At 41.4% G+C, this 25,069-nt stretch overlaps 1 protein-coding gene across 1 annotated transcript in view; it reads right to left on the bottom strand.

The window, feature by feature from the left end:
* The window catches only part of LOC139475787 (taurocyamine kinase-like), a 39,130-nt gene extending 23,037 nt beyond the window's left edge, over nucleotides 1-16,093 (bottom strand). Inside the window, exon 1 of the mRNA XM_071258993.1 lies at nucleotides 15,528-16,093. Within this exon, the coding sequence (XP_071115094.1) occupies nucleotides 15,528-15,681 (154 nt within the window). The 5' untranslated portion in view covers nucleotides 15,682-16,093. The remainder of the gene's footprint in view (nucleotides 1-15,527) is intronic.
* Nucleotides 16,094-25,069: the final 8,976 nt, after the last annotated feature.

The following is a 25,069-nucleotide window of genomic DNA, read 5'->3' as shown; positions in this document are numbered from 1 at the left end:
ATATGTTTTATACGTGACATTTAACTAATCCTATATTTACAGTGACAATAAACTAATAATATTTCTACGTGATAGCCCTTTTTGTACGTGACAATAAAGTAATCATATGTTTATACGTGGCAGTTTCAGTCATATGTTTTATACGTGACATTTAACTAATCCTATATTTACAGTGACAATAAACTATCATATTCCTACGTGACAGTCGTGTTTATATACGTGACAATAAACAAATCATATCTTTATACGTGGCAATAAACAAATCATATGTTTATACGTGACAATAAACAAATCATATGTTTATACGTGACATTTAACTGCTATATTTATATGTGACAGTTAGTCATATGTTTATACGAGACATTTAATCTATCATGTCCACACGTGACAGTAAACGTAATCTATGTTTATACGTGACAGTTAAACTAATCATATGTTTATAGTGTAAAGATGTTCACATATATTGCCATTGTCACTAACGCAAATTGTTTCTATTGTAGAAATGGTTAGCCTTAAAAGCTTTATTTTCCTGATGCCGAAGAGCGTGTTTTGTATTACTTTTTATTTTATGACGTTTCGCGATAGGAATTCGACGTTTTATTGCTCGGCATCCGACCTCAATACCACACGCCATCAAGCGAAATTAACTAAACCATCGCACAAGAGGGGTAAAGGTACTTCAGGTTGCCGGTATTTCTGACCTGACGCTTCAAGTAAAATACCTTATTCTTCACAAGAACGGAGCCATCGATTTAGAAGCTATGTGCAACGTTTACGGCAATCCCAGCTCCACACTACGTCAGAGAGGTTTAATAGGCGCTTCACCTGTTGAAGTATTCATTTAGACGCTGAAGAGAGCAATCTACCGCAGTAGCCAGGTCAGCGACACCTGCTTAATTTCTCATCTTTATAAGTCATGTGGATAGTAGTATTTATAGCCTGGCTCTTTCTTTCATCTTAGTTTTATGATCTAAACTGTAGCTGTTTAAAAGATGTTGCCACATAATTTCACCTATATATTTTTATAAATATTTTTCATGTTATTTGAGGTTTTTGTAAATGAAAATGTTTAGAAATCAAATATTATGATGTTGAAAAATAGTTTGGAAGATAAATTAATGTTTATGTTACAGTAGAAGATATGGAACCATGAGCTTCACGTGCCCCTGTGCATTTGAACTGGAATGATTAGGCAATTTCTGATAGGAGAAAAGCTAGTTCTTGCAAGATAAACGAAAAATGCCATTTTTAGCATGTTTTTGTATTGTAATCAAAGTGCAAGTTTAATCGTATGTAGAAAAGCCATGTGGCATGGCATTTGACTGTATTTGCTACGTCTAAACATTCCATTGAGTGCTGGGGTATTGGTTGGTGGTGGTGGTAGATGAGGCTTCAGTTAGTCCTGAAGCGCTGCGCAGACCACGTGACCCTTGGCCCATTCTCTAAGACATTTCAATCTTTAACCTTGAAATACCACTTTAGTAAAATAAATATTGTGTTGTTGCCTAGCGACGACAAACACTGTTTGTTTAGAGGTGTGATAGACTGTCTGCAATAAGAGTTGGCTCAAAAAGATATCATGATCTAAAACCCCACGTAAATTCATTTTAAGGCACTGTATAAGACAGTTTTGTGTCTGTAACAGTGTCATGAATTCTACCTCGTGGAAAACGTTGCGAAAAACCTAAACTCATACAGTAACTACACCGTTAACATAGTTTTAAAAAAATGCCGAAAAAATGTAGACAAGGGGAGCGAGCGTTTTGTCGCGACGCTGTATAAAAACGCGCACAGAATATTTGCTATCCCACTGGATACAATTTACCATAAGTTTCACCTTGCTCTACTGGCACCAAAGTCAGAAGTGTCATGTTTCAATAAAACAAACTAAACCTACTCACGTAAACGTTCTTGTTGTTTCCTACTTGCCATATATCTATATATCGGTGACATACGACCAACAGTGAAATATACTTTCCCCCAGTTTTTAACTTAACAGGACGTGGGAACTGTAGCAAACAGACAAACCCTGTGACTCATATACAAAAAGGAAGCAACCAGACTCAAATACTAACTGGTGTGCGTTCTGCATTGGCAGGTTTCTGATGAAGACTGTCTGATCATATCGTCGTAGAATTTACCTCTACCATGGCAAAAATACCAATCCACGAAATTACGAGGCATTGGAATGACTTTAACAGCGGCCGTTAAGGTCTTGCTAGTCTTCAAGCTGCTGAAGGCGAGGCTTGTTGTTCGTGGCAGTAAATCCTGTTGCAGAGAATGGGTATACGGCGGAGTTGTTTGCAAATGCGGCTCCTGATAATGCGCTAACTTGCCGGGAGCCACAGTTGCCCTTTGATGTGAGGTGGCAATTACGAGAGACAGTGAGTGAGGGAGGGATGATGGGTTTACTGCCGCTTAAAACATCATTTCTGCTATGAGGGGCGGTGGTGTAGCGGAGTCGGTGTTGACAGGCCACGCCAAAACTGACCGGGTTCAAGTCCCAATGTAGGTACGATGACGGATTATTTCTAAAATCGGCGTAACACAATAACCCACTCACTCATTTGGGGAGTAAAGGCAATTAGTCATAGCCGTTTACCGTGGATAGCAGCCTTAGAAATTCTTTTTTTTCAAGACTAATCCAAAGGACTTTAAACCTTATTTCACTCGTCCTCACAGTCTGTACGTAGTCGGGGCGGTCGGGTAGCCTAGTGGTTAAAGCGTTCGCTCGTCACGCCGAAGACCCGGGTTCGATTCCCGACATGGGTACAATGTGTGAAGCCCATTTCTGGTGTCCCCCGCCGTGATATTGCTGGAATATTGCACAATTTAATCGTCTCGGGCGAGCGGACAAGCGTGAGTGAGTGAGTGAGGTTTTACGCCGCTTTTAGCAATATTCCAGCAATATCACGGCGGGGGACACCAGAAATGGGCTTCACACATTGTACCCATGTCGGGAATCGAACCCCGGTCTTCGGCGTGACGAGCTAACGCTTTAACCACCCGCTACTCGACCGCCCCGCGGACAAGCGTGAATATCTAAGACTGGATATGATGCTGACAAACCAAGAATTATAATTTATAAACTTTTTCATAGCCATTGCAATATTTATATTTTGTTGTCCCCCGTGTGTTCCCCAAACGTTCACATGCAGAAGTTCGAAGCTCCATAATGTATCCAAATGTTTTTTAATAAATACGGGGCGATGGTAGGTCTGGTGGCTAAAGCGTTGGTTAGTCACGCAGAAAGAATAATTTTCGATTCCCCACATGACTGCAATTCCGGAAACCCCGTGGCTTTCCCCGCCGTGACGGCTTACAAAAATCAAGAAACGGCGTAAAATTTAACTTTCCAACTCACTATTAACAAATTCATCATTAGATCAGCCTAAGACCGAACGTCTGAATTGAATGTCCTTGAGTAGGCGTAAGACAAGAGGTGTCCACGATTAGGTTACATGATAAAGGGTATTATCTCTAGCAGACAGGGTGTCTGGTGGCAAAGTCGTGGAGATGTAAGTATTCAAGTTCATCTCGTATAAATTTAGGCCATTGTCTTGGCAACACTCGCTTTCATAATATTACATAGTCTGAGCGTCCATTACAAAGCAAGGGGACTTATTCATATAGGGAGATGCCATAACTAATCAATATTATTTATGTGTCTATAACTTTGGTTGACCTATGATGGGAGACATCGTCAGAGAAATGATGACTGAGTGAGTGAGTGAGTGTGGTTTTACGCCGCTTTTAGCAATATTCCAGCAATATCTGCGGGCGACACCAAAAATGGGCTTCACACATTGCAGCCATGCCAGGAATCGAACCCGGGTCTTCGGTGTAACGAGCAAACGCTTTCACCACTAGGCTACCCGATCGCCCGAGAACAAAATGATGAGAGACACAGATGGGGATATCATGCGAGATATCAGCAGAGACACAGATGGAGCCTGGAACAACGATCCGGGTCACAATAGGTCTCTGCTACTGCATACTTGTTGCATGAGCAGATGTGAGTGTGCATATTTGCCTGGCTGTCATATAGGGTGGCCGAAACTCCATTGCTTACATAATACCGTTATGAAGCTGTAATAATGCTGACTGCGGCGAACAACAACATTCACTCACTTACTGGAAGAAACAAACCAACGCTTGATAGAATCAGTGTATAACTATATCAGAAGATGGGTGAAATCATTCATTTTATCATTTTACCTATTCGAGTAGGTCAGCTGACCGCAGTTGTCCTTAAAACTACAACCAGGTGATATTCTGATAAATTAATGAAGATCCAGGGTAGAATAGGTCTTCAGCAACCCATGCTTGCCGTATAAGGCGACTATGCTTGTCGTAAGAGGCGACTAATGGGATCGGGTGGTCAAGCTCGGTGACTTGGTTGAAGCATGTCATCGTGTCCCAATTGCGTGGATCGATGCTCATGATGTCAATCACTGGACTGTCTGTTCTAGGCTCGATTATTTACCGACTGCTGTCACATAGCTGAAATATTGCTGAGTGCGGCGTTAAACAAGAAACAAACAAAATTAGAACGAAAGTAATGAAATGTGTATAATCGCTGTGAGAGTGGTATTATATAGAGAGATCACACACAGTTGGCGTGCCAGAAATTATTCCAATACGGTTTTGGAGTAAAACCACACTGCAACACTGACCGCATGACCTGATTTTGTTCAAGAGAGAAGAGCTCTTCTTCTAAAAGCATGCATTGGCCAAAGCTAATGTGATTTGTAACAGGGAAAATAGATTTGGCAAAAGATAACGTTAGAACATGGTGACCTGGTGCAGGCCGAATGGCCAAAAAACACCTCATCGACCAGCCAGAGTCGCCTTGTATTGTCAGCCCATGTTTCCTGACATGCGAGTGTTGGCATCGAGGGGTGTTTGGACCTCAGAACACATATACAGACTATTGGGGTATTGTTCAATAATTTGGCACGACAGTGTGTTGATGTGATAACAGCCCGATATCCAGGTATCGATACATTTCCGCTTTTTAACAAATTACAACCACAAATCAACAATCCCTGCTGCGGCCTTTCGGTCGTAATTTGTCACGAAGTGGGATAATAATATGCATATTAGGTTATGAAGTGTGGATATATATGGGTAAGATTAAAACTAGATGTAGGGTAGGACGACGTTATATTGATATTCCGAGCACACATCGACACAATTTGACAACGTTCTGCTGAAAGATTCGTTGAATTCATGTATTTTGTTATTGGATGAACCACCTTGGTGTTATTGACCAGTTTGGGAGGCCCGCTCGAATACACATTGAGCCTGCCCAGAACCTCTCCACGTAAAGGTTATGAAGTGCTGCTAAATTGAATTTCTGAGATGACACCCCTGAGGTTTTGCAAACCCATATCTGTGCAACTAACTTCAATTGGAGCCGCAGTGCTATGGAAGCAGGACGTTTGGCACCGTTACCAGTCTCGCCAATTAGTCATCGCCATGATGACCGCGTCTTCTGAACCCGTAACAACGATAAGAACATAATTGTTCCCTCTACCATTCCAACTAATCATGTATTAAATAATGTGATCGGCAATGTCAACCCGGATCAATCGGTGAACCGAGGTCTATATTTAGTTCTAACCTTGAAACTAAGTGAATATGAAAGCAAACCCCCAACCGAAACGAACCACGGACTATTTCTTTTTCTCGTGAACATGACAAGAACAAACACCGATTCCCGCCTCGTGAATTTATCTGCTTGAGTTACAATCCGTGTTCGTTGCCACTATTAGCCAATCCAAATTTTAGACGCATTCGCGAAAGCCAAGTATCGACAGAGGGCGATGCGGTCTGATCCTGTTGCCAGGAAATCAATAACCGGCACATGGTTTGACAGCGGAGAGGACGAGACAGAAAAACAGAAAAAAATGATAGCCTTACTCACGGTTAATTCCAAACAGCGGTGAAATATTGCTAATGATGTATATATGATCATCCCTGGTCAGTGTTAAATCAAAGGTCATCCCCCATTTTAACAAAAGTGAGTAATCGTAAACAGTATCTGCGGTTTTAATAACGGGGACGTTAAAATATATTTTGTATTGCCAATGAATGTTAATACATGCGGTTACTTGAATATGAATTATATTCATACACTGAGTGCATATTCCACATTTGCCAATACAACCTTCATATCTGGTCTAGACATTGCAATTTTCATTGCCTACAACAATTTATTTTGTATGATGCTTATTAAAGTTAATTTCCCAGTATACAATGAACGCGAAAACGAGGTTTGCTGTACCAGAACGGGATTCTGATTGGGAAAATGCAGTGTTTGCCGTTGCAGTTCTAACGGCGAACTGCTTGCATGATACATTGGCAAAACGATGACAGCATCACATGATGTTCATGTTAATGTTCGTCATTTTCCTAGACCTCCGATAAGCCTATCAAAGAGATGTCACAACCGACAAGCTCTGAATTCTTCACGAGACTCGTCCACGGCTGATTGAAATTCGCCACCGGATATGTATTTATGCTGCACGTGAGATCGTGCATATGACAGGTTCCAACACGTGGAGCACGGTGCGAGAAGGTTGTCATGAAGCGAGTTGTGTGTCGAACACGGGTTTGTGTGTGACGGTGCACGTGCACGAGCTGCTGCCCGGGCGCCGGTGTCATTACCCAGAATGCTTTGCAGTCATCGTTGTTAATTGTGGTACTAACGTGTTGCACGCTCTCGTTAACACGTCAAGCAATCATGGCCTCATTAATTAGCTAGTGAAAGGTATATTGTCTTTTCTAACCGTATCTTATCTCTTGATTTATCCCCGCCAGTTTCATCAGTGTTTCAGTTGTTTCACATTGTGTCAGCTTGAGTTGTTTCGTTGTTGTTTAACAATGCATTCACCACACACCCAGCTATATGACGACGACGACCTGTAAATAATCACCTCTACCAGAGGCTCTGGACCAGACAATCCAGTGAGAGACATCATGAGCATCGATCTACGTAATTGGGATTACCCGATCCTGTTACTCGCCTCTTACGGCAAGAGCAATTGGTTGCTGAAGACCAATCCTAACCCTGATCTTCACGGGGCGTGACAGCCAGATGTGGGGTGGGGTGGGGTGGGGGTGGGCTGGGGAGCCAAAGTGCCACAAACCAAAGACGTTCCCCTCTTTGGTGAAACCTACGAGCAAGAGTATGGTGCTGACCAACCAGAGATCAAATTCCCTGCATATCTGGATTCGAACCATGATCAGCGTATCCTGACAAAGCAAGGGGACACAACTCTCCACTGAGAACTGCAGGTCTTAGAAAGCTGAGCTAACCGTGCCCGCTGATTTGTCAGCATGTACTCTGATTATGATTATGCATACGGAATAAAATTAATGTTTCACTTCTCGCGAGATGCACTTCGGAGATACGAAAACTAAATATTAACGGTTGGTAGAAGTCATAAAATGCAATCCAATAGCGTCACCTCATAGCACTGGGCTCTTCTGAATCTCGGCAATAGCTTCAGGACTACCCTTGTTAGCCAACAGAATATTGGATGCTGTTGAACCTGATGGATGCTCTGTGTAACTCAAGAATCGATGTCGGGCAGTTCAGTGTTACACTGAGGTGACTTTGGCTGTTCGTGTTCAAAATAGAATACAGACAAAACACACCAAAGCAAATACACCCCATAAAACGTACGCCAGTTCGTAAGACGTCAACACGTTTTGGTTGGGGGATCTTTACACGGCCTTTAAAAAAGGGAGCCCTACTCTCGTTGACTGTGATCGGTCAATAATTAATATCGTGGCCGAGCCGACAATTAAACTCTGTGTGTTCCTTCAACATTTCACTAGTGGCGTGAAACGCCTTATACTATATACCACAGCGTTGTCAAAAGTGCCTTCTCGTGAATAGCTTGCCATTTCATTTCCGCGCATGACAAGTGAATGGTCACGTGACCCTGTTGAAGAACGATGTCTCTTGGGGATGACGACATAGGATTAAGATAATTAAATGACGAAAAACATCCAAACCAAGAAGCAGACCCTTAAAACTCTCATACACATCTGTGGAATATATACATTAGAGGAAAAAACACCACGATATTCGTCTGATTAACGCTAATTGAAATATAGTAATTACATGTCTCACTTTATGTGAGCCGGTTGGGTGAGATGTGCGGCATTTTGTGTTTATGTGCAGCCTCCAGTGGCTGTATTTGTGCAGAAGGATGGAATGTCCCATGGGTAGTGAAACACACGCATCACACAATGCCATGTTTGTGCTGCCGCAGCAGATACGACTGCAACACCAACAACCACTCCGACTTCTGCCACGAACAAAACTAATTCTACCACAACTGGTGATACTGAGATCACTACTACTACTACCAATACCATTACGACTACAACTACTACTACTACTACTACTACTACTACCACTACCATTACGACTACAACTACTACTACTACTACTACTGCTACAACCACTACTACTAATACTACAACCACTACATACTACTACTACTGCTACCATCACTACTACTACCACCACCACCATTACGACTACAACTCTACTGCTACTACTATCACCACCACCATTACGACTACAACTACTACTACAACAACAACTACTACTACTACTACAACCACATATGCTACTACTGCAACCACTACGTGTGGCCTAATCGTCTATGGAATCGGATTTCGATGTGCAGACTTTCGTCCCTTCGTCAGAACAATGCCTGTGGTCGTGTGTTTCACCAAATTCTAAGACCTGCACTTGGCTTTCCTCTCCAACACTAGGCTAAAATGGCGCGATGTACCTATAATGCTATTCCAAACGGCGTTGAACCAAACTTACTCACTCACCCCCAAAGGTGTCGCAATTTCGCTGTGAAGAGTTGCGTCCCTCGGCCATCTCAGATCCAAAATCTTATCAAATGTTAACCCCGATTTAGATTCATAGCCCTTCAAAATTATGACCGTTCCCATTACACGACGCACAAATGTTGAGATTGGACGCGAAAACGGAACATACCGCGTCCCGAAGGATGCACAACAATATTCATTGTACCTACAGCACATCAAGAGCAGATATGGGTGTCTGTAATTTCTTCCATCAATCATGGCCACTGTCCACGTTATCATTGGTTCATTCCAGGCTCTGAAGTAATTATCAAAACGTACAGTACACTACATCATTTCATTACTTTACGGGACCCTCATATCGCCTGCGAGGATCCCACGTTTGCAGCTCGAGGTAAAACCATGCCCGGGCGTTCCTTCCAGATTGAGCTGAAGATTCATGGTAACTGAAATACTGTTCTAAGCGTCATTAAACCTAACTCACTCCTAACTTCCTGAAAGCGATTTACATATGATAGCGTGGTCTTGTGGATAGAGCGCCTGCCCGGAGAGCGGTAGGTCGGTGGTTTGATCCCCGGCTGTGTCATACCAAAACGACGTTCAGTGATGGTATTTGTTGTTACCCTGCCTGGTACTCGGCATAACGGGGATAACGACTGTTCGGCTCGGACAAGTACAAGCAGCCACACACATGCGTCGTTATATAAGAGCAATCCTCTCTAACGCGAGGTTGCACCCTATACGAAGGAGCACACTTGCAAGAAAGACCTTAGCGCTAAAACTAGCGCAAATCCTTTACTTTAACATACTCTACAGCAGTAGCGCTAACATATCTTTGTGCAAGTGGGCCCAGGTGTTCTGCTCACAGTAGAAGCCCAGGATTGATCGGTCAAGTAGCGACAACGGAGAACCGAGTTAGCTTACACATCTGGTCGCAGCGCCCTCTAGCCCTAATGCCAGTCTATTACACAGATCGTGGGATGTTTATCAGTAGGGGCGATAACACTGGTACCATTGACTCTTGTATAGCTTCTCTCAGGTACACAAGAAAATAAACCCCTATATCAATTACATCGGTTTAACGGGTTAGATAGGGCGATTTAGTGTAAGGTCAAAGGGTACGGTTGTATCACATAGCAAGCAGATGTGAAGACGCAACTGACTTTGAAATAATCAATTAAGCCACAAAATAGTTTACTCGGGTGGTGTTTTGCAATATATCAGCCACGAAGAAGGGGCTGGTCGTGTATTATCTTCATCTTGGTGATGCTGCACTATTAATAGAGTCACGTCAGATATAGTGTGATATAAACTCATATTGCCGTACATCACACAACGTAACCTCAAGCACCGAAGCAGCTAAAAGCATTTCCGTGAATAGTTCATAGACTATGCTATATAAAAGACCCTTGACTAAGTCACTGGCGAGCTGAGGAACTCGTATTAAAATAGACTGTCTCAGTCCCGATCTCATTAAAATCAGATCTCAGCGGTTGCGAGAACTGAGATCTGATTTGATTTGAGATTGTCTCAGTCCTAATTTTGTTTCATTCGCTGAACCCTTTTATGTTCACTTCCGCCCAGCCCTGAACGAGGTGAGGTGAAATTGGGTTTAACGTCGCGTCCAAGATTATTGCACTCATATAGCGACGTGCATACACGTGTGCGCGTGCGTGTGTGTGTGGCTGCTTGTACACATCCGGACCGATGCCGATTTATAGTGCCAGCTCACTGAGATACCATAACAAGAATACCCCACTCAGACACAGTATACTGACATCGAGCCGACCACTCCTTGTTTTAGCCCCTTAATGCCGAGCGCCAGACAGGGTAACCATCTTTAAAACATCTTTAGGTATGACTTGTTTGTTGTTTAACGCCGCACTCAGCAATATTCCACCTATATGAAGGCGGTCTGTAAATAATCGGTTCTGAACCAGACAATCAAGTGATTGATGTCATGAGCATCGATCCACGCAATTGGGATACGATGACATGCATCAACCAAGTCCGCAAGCCTGACCATCCAATCCCGTTAGTCGCCTCTTACCACAAGCAGTCTTTTGGTATGACGCGGCCGAGGATCGAACCTCCGATCTTTCGCTCTCGGGGCGGACGCTCAACCATTAGACCACGGAGGCGGTTCTATGTAAGCAAGAAAAGACGACAGAGTGGTTTTGGAGGAGAGGATACGGGGTGGGGCAAGGTTTCCCTGTGGGGAGAGGATGTGGTAGGCAGGACTTCCCTGGGCGTGATACCTTCGGTGACGACATGCATGTATACAGCACACCCATAAACTCATAACATGCAATTTTGTCAAAATAAGCTTGATGACAGCAATAGTCTACATGGCTTCATCCTCCATCCAACAATGTACACGTGTTGATTGAATGAACGTTGGTCGCGAACTGTTCACCCGCAAGCGATTAACACACTGACTGTGTTGTCAAACTGTTACCCTTGCCGGCAGGAGAATCAGCGTTTCTCTAAGCTACACCTTCCAAACATAACCGTTTGCACTTAATTACTAATATTTGCGTCATATCTAAATTATAGGATTCATCTCACCCTCTGGCGTTGTTTGAACAACGGCATCTTCATGGTTAAACACTTGAAAGTCGAGAGTGCAGTTTTATGTGTCGATTCCGCCAGTTGATACAGGCTATACTCGCACCTAAATGTGCTTGAAGGCTTACGTTGTTTACGGCACCTTTTTATAAGGCAAACCCCCGTTATAACACCTGAACCAAACACAAACTGTAGAATTCCTCACGGTCTCTGCAAACTCCCATGTCCTATTGTATACATGACTATACCTAAAACTCATGTCTATGCAGTTTGTTTGTTTGTTTGTTTATTGACATCATGAGCATCGATCCACGCAATTGGGATACGATGACATGCATCAACCAAGTCGGCGAGCCTGACCACCCGATCCCGTTAGTCGCTCTTACGACAAGCACGGGTTGCTGAAGACCAATTCTAAACCGGATCTTCACGAGTTGGTATGTTTGTTGCTTAACACTGTACGCAGCAATATTTCAGCTATATTGACGGCGGTCTGTAAAAAAACCCGAATCTTGACCAGACAATCCAGTGATTGACATCATGAGCACCGATCCACGCAGTTGGGAAACAATGACATGCATAAACCAAGTCGGCGAGGCTGACGACAAGCAAAGACGCATTTTATGGCAGCATGGGTTGCTGAAGACCTATTCTAAACACACGCACGCGCACGCATCTACACATGTTCAGCCGCTATATAATATATGGCTGAGATAATGCCAGTGCGACGTTCAATTTTAACTCACTAAAAATGTTCAGGTATTGTATTGGCATTGCTCTACGTATCACCATCTCCTAAGCCTACTGGCTGAGAGTGTTCATGTCAACGAGTTAGTTACAAATCTGTAACACAAGACATTAAGTAAACTAGACTTCTTCCTCTCGTATTCTAGCCATATGGGGAATCGTTTGTCGAGTGTACAGATACCAACTAATTTAACTCTTCGGAGACGAATAAACTGTGTTCTTGGAGATATTTATCCTCGATTTGACTGAGGTGCTGTGTGGACGAAGGCCATGGCGCGCGTTCAAAAGATTTCTATAATTAGTTCCCATTTCTTTTCTCCCTCTATTTATTTTCCTTCTCGCCGTAACTACGCATGTATAAAATTTCATTTTGGAAATTCTTACTGTTCATTTATGAACAAAGAATTATATACATTCAAATGCCACCGTTTTACATTCGCCATGCTATCGTATTACAACGTTTTATTCTAGCAATGAAAATCACAATATAGGGGTCATATATCATCAAGTACACGTTTGGCTCATTCAGTCTAGTGTTTCAATTCTAGGTTCTGTACATCGTGGGTGTAAGCTCGTGATATAAGGGTCATCGGAGCTTATTTCTGTGACTAACCTATATAAACTCTTTAATCAATCCTTCGGCGTTCATTTGCATACTTGCACTAGTGACCAAAACACGTAATTAAGTTGTATGGTCAAACCTAATATCCATTAAAAGGATTAAGATAGTGGAAATGTCAGAAATGTATGGCATTTTTAAGCATTCATAGGCTTCGTCGTATAGTGGAAACAGTAGAATGTAATGTTGTCGAATTGGTGCTTGAATTATATGCGATTATACCGTGTTATCAAATGTTGTGATTTTAAAGTGAATATCGTAATTACTGTATCGAGGTAAATATCGTAATTGTACCGTACAGTTGTAAATATCACATGATAATGAATATTGTAATTGTACATCATTAAGGTATATATCGTGGATATATATCGTACTATAGGAAAAATCGTATATTGTGAATATCGTGATTATATTGAATAATAGTAACTATCGTGATAACATCGATTAATAAATGTCGTAAGTGTTCCTCATTAAGGTATAAATCGTCATTATATCGTACAATAGTAGATATCGTGAATCGTCCAATAGTAAATATCGTGATAATATCGTATCATAAATATCGTGAGTGTACTAAGGTATATATCGTGACGATATCGTGCAATAGTATAGATCGTGATAATATCATACCATATATATCGATAGTGTGTACCCTATTAAGGTATATAATCGTCACAATAACAGATATCATGATCATATCATAAATAGTGAATTTCGTGATTATACCATACCATAGTGACTATTATGAAGTGAGGTGAGGCGAAAAGGGGTTAAACGTCGCGTTCAAGATTATTGCACGTGCACTGCAACGTGCATGCACTGTGTGTGTGTGTGTGTGTGTGTGTGTGTGTGTGCTAGTCCGGACTATTGCCGATTTTATAGTCGACCAATCTTTGTTTTAGCCCATAAATGCCGAGCGCAGGGTCTTTTGGTATGACGCGGCGAGGAATCGACCCCCGTACTTCCGCTATACCACGGAGGCGGTGAGTGAATATTGTGATTGCATTGTACAATAGCAAATATCCTCATTATATCGTACCATGGTAAATATCGTGAATATATCTTACACATAGTAAATATCGTGATGTTATACCGTTCTATAGTAAATATTCTGACTGTATCCGGACAGGATGACAGAGCATGAACGGGAACACCTGAATGATATCGTAATAAAAGTAATGTCATGATATAGTATATCCGAGAAGACATTATTGTGAGCTGATAAAAAAAACCTGGATGTATTCTGAACCAAAAAAATAGGGATCATGAATATTTTGGGGACGTTCTTGAAGTAAAAAATGTCTAAAAAATATTCATGATCCCGAACTTGTTTTCTTCAGTATATATATATACATAAATAATTACACGTATACGTTAATACTTATAAACTATACCATTTTATTTACCCGTGTTCATTCCCAGAAGCAGGTTGCTTAGTAATGGTGCTATCTAACACCACCTGCGAATAGTGATTTCGAGTTAATATGGGTCAATGCCATAACCCATGTCCTCCTCTGCATGACCTCTGGATTTTCGGCTGTTTTTTAACTTACGAGTCTTCCACGTGACCTTATTTCACATATTCTTGAGGCTATGTAGCTTCCCCGTTAGAAGCTGATATTCAGTTTATGGCGCAGCTCTCTTTAAATAGAGCTAAATGTCTTAAACGTATCTTAAAGAAGTCCCGTGCCTTCCACAACCCCAACCCAACATTCAGATATGCATCTTCATCGCTACATTTCTGATTATATCTCACTAAAACCGTCTTGGTGGCTCTATTAGTGCAATAATCTTGAACGCGACGTTACACCCAATTTCACATCATCTCATCCATATTACTTTATACCTTTCAATTTAAACCAAAGGTATTCTCAAGATGTTTTTTGGTTACGAATTTGAAGCATCGTTATATTCATAAAACATCAGGTTAGTGTAGTATTACTAAAACGCATACGCCTCGTTAACGCGCATGCAAAGCACTAGTGTATAAAATACACACCCTTATTTCTATATGTATTCAGTAGAACATTTAACATTACAAATCTTTGGCGTCAGAAACATTTTTCGGTGTTTACTGGTTCGTACGATATACCAGAACGTTATTCAATTATAAGACCAACTCATCTATTCCATCAAGTGTTATGAATAATTGAACACAGCGAGGGTTGAAACGTAACGTTTGACCACGTATAGGACACGGAGACATGAAACTTTATACACGCTTAATACACGTATACTAGAAGCCTTCTGTTCCACTGGAGGCACAGAGGAAGGGTGTGATTGATTGATTCCAGCAGTTCACACGCCCCATAACGACCACCCGATACCAGAAACCTACACCATTCCACAACAAGTATATTTACCAGCACAATATGCTAAATACCGCTAGGGAGGACGACATATTAAACTGACAAATAGGTCGACGTGAGCTAGCAAATCCAATTTTAGATGCGTAATAGTGAGACACGGTGGCATCTTATGCAGAATGTGTTAAGGCGAAAGGCGTTTGTTGGAGGCTCGTGAGAGCTTGGCTAAACATTGACACATTCTTCCTACGATTTTTCTGTAACCGAAATCGACTCTTGTCCTGCTTGTGTGTGAAGGGGCAAGAGACAAATACACTCTAAACGTTTTGGGTGCATTTAAACATCGATTTGGCATGCAACAGCATCAAAGTTATGCATCACGCTGTCGTCTGCTACATGCAACAGTTGTCGTCTGCGTTCAAACTCACCTGATCGTATGCAGTCAGCAAGCGTTCCTCCAAGACTGGTTTTCTTTTCCTTGATTTTATCATACACCTCTTTCGTCAGGTGTTTCTTAAGAAGAGAGTTGCAATTTTCAGCTTCAGACAGTTTGGTAAACATTGCTTCTTGTTCATCGGCCATATTTACAAGATAGCTCAATATACTTCACGTATGTGATCCTTTTAAAGAAATTATTAAGTTGCTTCTTGAATTTATGGTACTTTTCCAAACACTGCTCCAAAATATTCCAAGGAATATACACGTTAACTGCGGCAGGCACTAAACCGACTAAATGATTTAACAAATTCTGCGGCTATCCTTGGAGCGAATGTATCCCGTTAAGTTACCGCCACTGTAACAGCGATGTGTTTCAGCCGAAGCAAGCAGACGTACTGCTGAATCGATCCGTGCGGGGTTTTAAGGAGGGCTGAGAGAGAGCTTAACTCCGGCACTTTTCGAGTTGAAACATGCTTCCGTATCTGTTTTCTATAACCGGTTTAGTTATATGATGTTCATTCATAGAATTAGACATAAGCGCATTATACGGACGCGCATTTCTCGTTTACGATCAATCGACCATCTAACTAGTCTGTATTGTTCGTCGCCATTGGTTCCCCTTACGGGTCTCATAGATGCCTGCCTCGAGTCGAGCAACCATTGGGCTTGTCGCTATGATGTTTCTCCCCGTCCGAATGCATCACACATTCCGCCGTCGTCACCGTCCACCTCGTCTCCCACGAGTGTTGCTGTTGGGAGCAACGTAACGTTAAAATATATAACATTTACAGGTGTACAAAGATTGCTTTAAAAAGATAAAGCCTTACTTTGTGATAAGTCATTCTAGGGTGAAAAGACACATTGACATTATTGTGTAACGTTATCTTATCGCGAATTCTTGATAGACAGCTGTTGATAAAACAAGACAATAAGCTGCATTCTTTCATATGTCAATTTCTTTCTCCATGAAAGTAAATGAGATTGCTTTTCAGTTGTAGTTTTTTAGGGTGCGGTTTGACATGGCACCGCAAATAACTTTAACAGCAATATATTTATAAACGGCTAGTTATTCCACGGCGGATACAGCGATAAAATTAAAAACGAAGTTAGCACAACGATAAAATGTTACAGCATTTCCCAACACTGCTTATTGAAGGTATGCACACTACATCGTGACGTAAAGATTGGTTGGTTTGTTGTTTTTCGACGCACTCAGCAATATTCAAGCTCTATGACGGCGGTCTGTACATAATCGAGTCTGGACCAGACAATCTAGTGATTGACATCATAAGCATCTATCCACGTCATTTGGATCGATGACATGCTTCAACCAAGCCAGCTGGTCAACCACCCGATCCCGTTAGTCGCCTCTTACGACAAGCATAGTCGCCTTTTACGATAAGCATGGGTTGCTGAAGATCTATTCTAACCCGGAATCTTCGCGGGTTCATGACGTGAAGGTGCGACTTAGAGCTGAAGATGAGTGGGGGAATTATAGATAGGATTATCTTTTTCAGAAATCAACTATATTGTTCCATGAAAGCGCAAGAAGTAGCCACGAAACGTCGCCACAAGCAATAAAAAAGTTTCGTTTTCATATATTGTTCAAACATGAATAAATATTTCTTCCACCCGACATAATTTAAAGATCATTGTCCAAAAATGATATTGCAGGCCCGGTGCGTTTTATTCCAAATGTTATTTCAAAAACTACCCGTGAAGATTCCGGGGTGGAATTGGTCTTCAGCAACCCATGCTTGCCGTAAAAGGTGACTAACGGGATCGGATCGTCAGGCTCGCTGACTTGGTTGATCCATGTCATCGTTCCCATTTGATTGGATCGATGCTCATGATATCAATCACTGGATTGTCTGGTCCAGACTGGATTATTACAGACAGCCGTCATATAGCTGGAATATTGCTGAGTGCGGCGTTCAACAACAAACAAACACTACTTCAGCGAGTCAGCGCAAGATATTCGCCCGTACCACATTTTCATACAATGTACAGCGAATGCGGTAGCTACTTAATGACGGCTTATTGTCTTCATGAAGTCTAATTGTCTTAATTAATTCATTGTTTTTTCACGGTTATTTGTACGGCAATGTAGTCAATTGAAAGCAAACGATTTAATTATAGATAATCTTATCGGGGTGATTAGGGTCATCGCCATGGTGCTTAATGACGGGGATCAAAGCGCCGGGATAATCCGACAAATCCAATCAGAGAATGGGCTATTTCTCTTTCTGGCGTTTGTTCAAGAAATAATGTTTTTGAAATAGTTTGGTTTGGTTTGTTGTTTCACGGGTCCGCTGGAGATGTGAATGGATTGTGATAAGTATTCTGAGTATTACTGTGAATGTTATGATGATGATGATCATTATTATTCAGTTCATTGCACAAATATGTTTTGATTACTTTCATTGAAATAATCCATTCAGGAGTAACCAGTGGTCTTGTTATTTAAGCTGCAGTTACTCGTCATTCGGAGTTGTGCCCCTTAGCTGTCAGGCGCGCTTGTCGTTTGCGGTCCTTGGTGTGTTTGTACCGAATCCGCCCTTATGTGCATCACCGAAATGTGCAAAAGTCTATATTAGGCATTAAGCTGGCCCGAGATTCGTGAGACAGAGTTTTTTCCCTTAGGCGTTGCAGGATGCACTGGTGGTAGGTTCGAATCCAAGATTTCACCGAAGAAGTTAACTATTTCGAACTGCATCACTTTGAACGTTTCCTTCGGCATTAAGCAAAAACTCAGTAACATATGAATGGCAAAGCAGCGTTATAGTTAACGTATCGATTCAGGTCCCTAAAGTTAAAAGTTGTACACATGTGGGGAATCGAACCCGGGCCTTCGGCGTGACGAGCGAACGCTTTAACCATATGGTCACCCCACCGTTAAAATAGGAACGAGGCTGGTGACAGCCATGTATTACCACTAATGTTTATACTTTAAATTGTTAGCCCCGACAGGCCTAACATGTTACCAAGAAACTAAAACACATTTCACATTTTAATATTTTTATTCATTTCGAAATCAAGTCTCTTCATACGTTTTCAGTTTGCATAAAACGAAGATTCAGGGATTCTGAGCTCCCCCATTCGTCACCGCTCGCTCCTTTCCGTGACCTGTCCCGGAATGACTCGAGTGATCATGAATGAGTTCTCCTGTGTCCCACACCGGTCAAATCAGACCCTGACAGGCTGCACGTCAGCATGGTTCCCTGTGTGGCCTGCGCTGCACGTGTGGGTGCAACTTGGCGCCGTCTAATGCACTGTTATCATGCTGGGAGTATGTACATGAATATTCATACCCATTAATCATTGTTTATAGTTGTTGTTACTGTGGCACTGACATTTAATAGGCTAAAGTTCGATTCGCTCATATTAAGTGAGTGCTTGTGCATAATCATATTTATATGCATCTGTTATAGGATCGTATTCCAGTATCTAGAGGAGGAAGTAAGCAATCATGCTGACATAGGCACAAAATTATAATAATCAAATATAATACATGTCGGGAATAACCTCGAACAAACGCACTAATAAACAAAACAAACAAACAAATATTTATACAAATAATCGAACCCAAAAAACCTGCAACAATAACACTGAAATATTGTTTCAAAAAGAGTTTTTAATGCATTCGGAATACACTAGTGACGAAGGTACATAAGAGATTTTTTGTGCTGTTTTGGAGACTGGTTCCAGTCTAGTATATTAACATTTGTGGGACAATTTGTCCTTGAAAAATTGCAACCGAAGCACGATACGGGCGCAACGGATGGCCGAGTCGTCAAATATGTCAAATTGGCTGCGCGTCGCTAAGGGTGCAAGAAAACCTATGGTCGTAGGTTCGAATCCCGGTTCGCGCTGATGATATTTCAAGCTTCATCAGCACCACGACCGTGCTCGTTGGTTTCACAAATTAGTAAACGTCCAACACCTGTATCACTTCGGACTTTCCGCCCATATCAAGCTGACATAAATGAAATACTGTTCAAAGCGGCTTTAACTCACAATTCTGTGGATCGATGCTCATGATGTCAATCACTGGATTGTCTGGTCTGGATATAGACTTGATTATATACAGACCGCCGTCATGTAGTTGGAATATTGCTGAATGCGGCGTTAAACAACAAACAAACAAACAAAAAAAGAAATGACAGAGGCCCATTCTTTTTGTTCCCCGCCATGATATTGCATGGGTATTGCTGAAAGAAGCATCACTTACTTACTCACTCTGACTATGTTAATAATGTTATCAAATAAACTTACAAAAAACAAAATGCAACAAAAGAATAGATAATGTAAAATATTGTGCCAGCCATCTTGATAATTTGGGCCAGGGATCAAAGGCCAACGTTTCACAAATATCATCAGGTTAAACAATTCAATACCAGTACATTACCTGTTTGAATGTGTGGATCTAGAGTTAACTCCCTTTAGTGCTCCCCGCCCAGTTTCTTTCCACGCGGAATGTTGCGATCTGGAGTTTTTACATTGGAAATGAGTTTCCTGGTGCTTTGAACCTACGCGTACCTCTATAATTAGGTAGAATATAGCTACATGTACCTCTATAATTAGGTAGGCTATATCTACGTGTACCTCTATAATTAGGTAGACTATACCCACGTGTACCTCTATAATAAGGGAGAATATACCTACGTGTACCTCTATAATTAGGTAGGCAGTATCTACGTGTACCTCTATAATTAGTTAGAATATACCCACGTGTACCTCTATAATTAGGGAGAATATACCCACGTGTACCTCTATAATTAGAGAGAATATATCTACGTGTACCTCTATAATTGGGTGGGCTGTATCTACGTGTACCTCTATAATTAGGTAGAATATACCCACGTGTACCTCTATAATTAGGGAGAATATACCCACGTGTACCTCTATAATTGGGTAGCATATACCTACGTGTACCTCTATAATTGGGTAGAATATACCTACGTGTACCTCTATAATTGGGTAGCATATACCCACGTGTACCTCTATAATTAGGTAGACTATACCCACGTGTACCTCTATAATTGGGTAGCATATACCTACGTGTACCTCTTTAATTGGGTAGAATATACCTACGTGTACCTCTATAATTGGGGAGAATATACCTACGTGTACCTCTATAATTGGGTAGCATATACCCACGTGTACCTCTATAATTAGGTAGCATATACCTACGTGTACCTCTATAATTGGGTAGCATATACCTACGTGTACCTCTATAATTGGGTAGAATATACCTACGTGTACCTCAATAATTGGGTGGCATATACCGACGTGTGCTCCTATAATTAGGTGGAATATACCCACGTGTACCTCTATAATGTTGTAGCATATACCCACGTGTACCTCTATAATTGGGTAGAATATACCTACGTGTACCTCAATAATTGGGTGGCATATACCGACGTGTGCTCCTATAATTAGGTGGAATATACCCACGTGTACCTCTATAATGTTGTAGCATATACCCAAGTGTACCTCTATAATTGGGTAGAATATACCTACGTGTACCTCAATAATTGGGTGGCATATACCGACGTGTGCTCCTATAATTAGGTGGAATATACCCACGTGTACCTCTATAATGTTGTAGCATATACCCACGTGTACCTCTATAATTTTGTAGCATATACCCACGTGTACCTCTATAATTAAATAGCATATACCAACGTGTACCTGAATAATTAGATTGCAGATATCTACGTGTACCCCAATAATTGGATAGCATATACCTATGTGCCTGCGTTAATAAAATGACAATGACAAGTAGGAATGCATCCTGGGGATTAACATTTCGTCAGGTTGCCAGGGTAAAACCAGTCCTTAAACCTCGAGGGAATATCCACTAATGACACGAATCATCGATCTATGGAGGGCGGTGGGGTAGTGAGCCTGACCACCCGATTCCGATAGTCGCCTCTTCCGACAAGCATGGGTTGCTGAAGACCTTTTCTATCCGGGATCTTCACGGGTCCGTCACACTGTAGTCAACCTCAAGTTTGCATAACAGATTTCATCAATAGGCCGTCTTGACATCACATATAATCTTAACGTCTATTCACAAGGCGCAACAGAATCATTCACAAGCCAATGTACCAGTGTGATCTCAATTACATCTCTGCTTCGTGGTATACAGCTCAGTCTGTCTGTTAGGCCCCTAATTCATTCACATTACCATCTTACGTCATCCTACCGGGTACCCATTATACTGCTGGTTAAAAATAAATTCGAAAAAGTCATTTCCTTTTGGAAACACCTCTTCTTCACGTTCTGGAGCCTATTTCCATCCTAGATCTAGGCGTTATGACACTGAGACAATGTCTCGATGTAAATAAACAAAATGAGTCTTGAATAACACGACTTATATTTATTGGATTACCAAATGGTCCCGGCCTAGTTTAACTTCGACTTTAAGGTCTGATCCATATGTTGTTTGATCCAGAAAGATACACTGCTTATGTCCTTGTTGATTGATATCGAGCTCTCTCTTTTTATGGAAAACATGTTTTCCTGAATATCAAGATATAACTCTGTGACTGTGCCTTCTGTGCCTCACCGGCAGCTTGAGTTATATACTCTCCTCGGAGCTGAGAATAAAAATCGAGTGCCAAATGATCCATTAACATGGATAAAACCTCATCATCATCATCATCATCACCATTCCTTCACGAGAAAGAGATAATCTGCAACTCGGAATTACGTAGTATCTATCCCGAGTGAATTAATTTTCTTTTGAACAAGGCTTTTTCCGAGTTGCGAGTAGGTTATTCTTATATTACCACAGTCCTTTCTTCCTGATCATCAGTGGAGAAATCAGCTCAGCTACTCTCCTGTTGGAATGACGTCAGATCATGAACAATTGATGACGTCATCTTCAACCATATGCACCAATACGTTCATATGTGGCTCCGTTGCCATGGGCCTCTTCGCAAACAATGCCAACTACGGAACAACTGTTATAATGCTCAGGGAGAATTACAGAAATTACTTGCCTATATCAGTACAGAAAATATATAGAGATTATAATACGAGTATGTGTCATACTGATTTTACGAAACGGGCGTCAGAATTGTTGTATTTCCAGAGCGAGAGGGAGGGAAATACATGAATTATTTTCTGAGTCAAGTAAAGTACGATCTAACTGAGAAACGTAACGTAATCTGTGCTTGTTTATTTTGTTGTTTAACGCCGCACTCAGCAATATTCCAGCTATATGACGGCGGTCTGTAAAAAAGTAATCCAGTCTGGACCAGACACTCCAGTGAAAGACATCATGAGCATCGATCCACGCAATTGGGATCGATGACATGCATCAACAAAGTCAGTGAGCCTGACCACCCGATCCCGTTAGTCGCCTCTTACGACAAGCATAGTCGCCTTTGACGGCAAGCATGGGTTGCTGAAGGCCTATTCTACCCCAGATCTTCACGGGCCACGTAATCTGTGACGCCATGAACAAAAAGTAACGTCCTACGCATTGTCCCACAGTGAGAACAATATGTGATTAGCATATTAGCGATGTCTAAAATGTACATGTACAAATATCGGAAAGGTATTTAAATATTTCTACCGTTAGAGGTAATAAGTTAATTTCTGATCTTTGTCAATTCGTCTTCCCTCCACAAAAATATGCAAAAAACAACTGAAGTATAGAGGAAAAGAAATACACTACTGATTCATACATTATTTGAGGAGAGAAGAGGGTGTCGGTCAAAACAACTCCCCTTTCTAAGTAAACTGCTGGGCAAAAGAATCTATAGACTTGATTGTATTTGACCAACACAACTATGCTACCCCTAGGCTATCAAATACATCCGCGTCGAATAGCCATTTCTTGTTTGTTTCATGTTTAGCCACCATTACACACGGGTATACATACTTAGAAACTAACAGTGTTTGTCCACTAGTCCTTATAAGGATAACGTATAGCAAAACCCTTAAAATGGGCCAATTTCTACTAGTCCTTAGGATACCTTTACTATTGGGCAGTTTGGTAAGGACTATAGGACTAGTGCCAATTTCTAACACTGGGTATACACCTCCTTTCGCCCGGCAGTTTTGTGTTATTTTATCACTAGCCTGACTAACAATGGCTTATAATCAGATTTTAGCCATCATTCAGCACCCTGACAACTTAACATTATCAACGAGTGTGTGTTTTCAATTTTATTTGGTACCATGAACCTGTGTACTACGATATCCATATGTTAGTATATGTAAATATATTAATTACATATATGTTGAAATAGCTCCAAAATATATGATTTGATGATTTCAGAAAGGTAATATATTAGACATATTTATATATGAATACAATACTCGCTTCATGCTTTAAACACAAAGTGCCCAATTCGCGACTGTTCAGTAGTCGCGTGGCAAAATAGCGAACGTCACTCGGTTCGCCTCAATCCACAATGCACGTGGCTGATTCAGACGATCGGGCCATGGTCATCGCGTACATACCCACCAGAGTTAATTCCCTTGATTTTAACCGCAAGCAGGCTTCCCATCTGACGCCAATGAAATTGTAATGTGTTCAAAACTAGTGCAAGACGTTTCCGACAACTTCTAAAAACGCTAAGAACATATTAAATTATTTCAACGAGCAACTAAATAGAGCTTCCTTGGCCAACTTTCGTGAGCAGCTGAAGTCCTCTCTAAATAGAAACAAGAAATATCGTGATGATTAGTTAACGAAGATAGCTGCATGTATGCTAATGCTTCTGAAGTGAAAACAAGCCATTCCGGCGATAAGAAATATTAATCACAGTAATGACAGAAATTGCAAAGTGCGTTTTTCAAGAAATATCCATTTTGCTAGCGATAAATGTAATTGAGTTTTGATCGCGAGGTTAATATATATAATCCGAAAGAGGCAGAGCTATATTCTGGGAAAGGACCTTGGACTTTTGGCCCATGAATCTGCAACAAGGCAAACATTTTCAAATGCTGTGGGAATTTATAACTTTGTGATATATGCATCACATAGAAATCAAAGTTTCACTTGAATGGCCTCACATCACAAAAGTCCCGGAATGATCCGAGCTGAGGATCGACAGTCAGGTGACTGCGGGCGGCTATATTTAGCAGCGCGTGCAGCGAACGTACATTGCCAGCATGAACTGGAAGAAAAATACGTGCAGTTGTAGTGTTTAAAGCTGTACTGAGTATTGACCAAGTCCACTGCCATATATAGCCGACTGCAACGGTTCTGAGTGTCTTAGCGTACCAAGACGGCATTAATCGTTTCTTATATCAACCAATGGCGCATGGTTAACACTTGATTATTTACAGGTGGCACAGAAGGAACCTGGAAACGGGTTCGACATGTTCAGTGAATGAGTGAGTGAGTGAGTGTTGTTTAACGCCGCACTCAGCAATGTTCCAGCTACATGACGGCGGTCTGTAAATAATCGAGTCTGGACCAGACAATCCAGCGATTGACACCATGAGCATCGATCCACGCAATTAGGATACGATGACATGCATCAACCATGTCAGCGGGCCTGACCAC

This window comes from Haliotis cracherodii, unplaced genomic scaffold, assembly GCF_022045235.1.
Source record: "Haliotis cracherodii isolate W230 unplaced genomic scaffold, xgHalCrac1.p SCAF_3, whole genome shotgun sequence".
Taxonomy (NCBI): domain Eukaryota; kingdom Metazoa; phylum Mollusca; class Gastropoda; order Lepetellida; family Haliotidae; genus Haliotis; species Haliotis cracherodii.
This window is presented reverse-complemented; position numbering and strand designations above follow the sequence as displayed.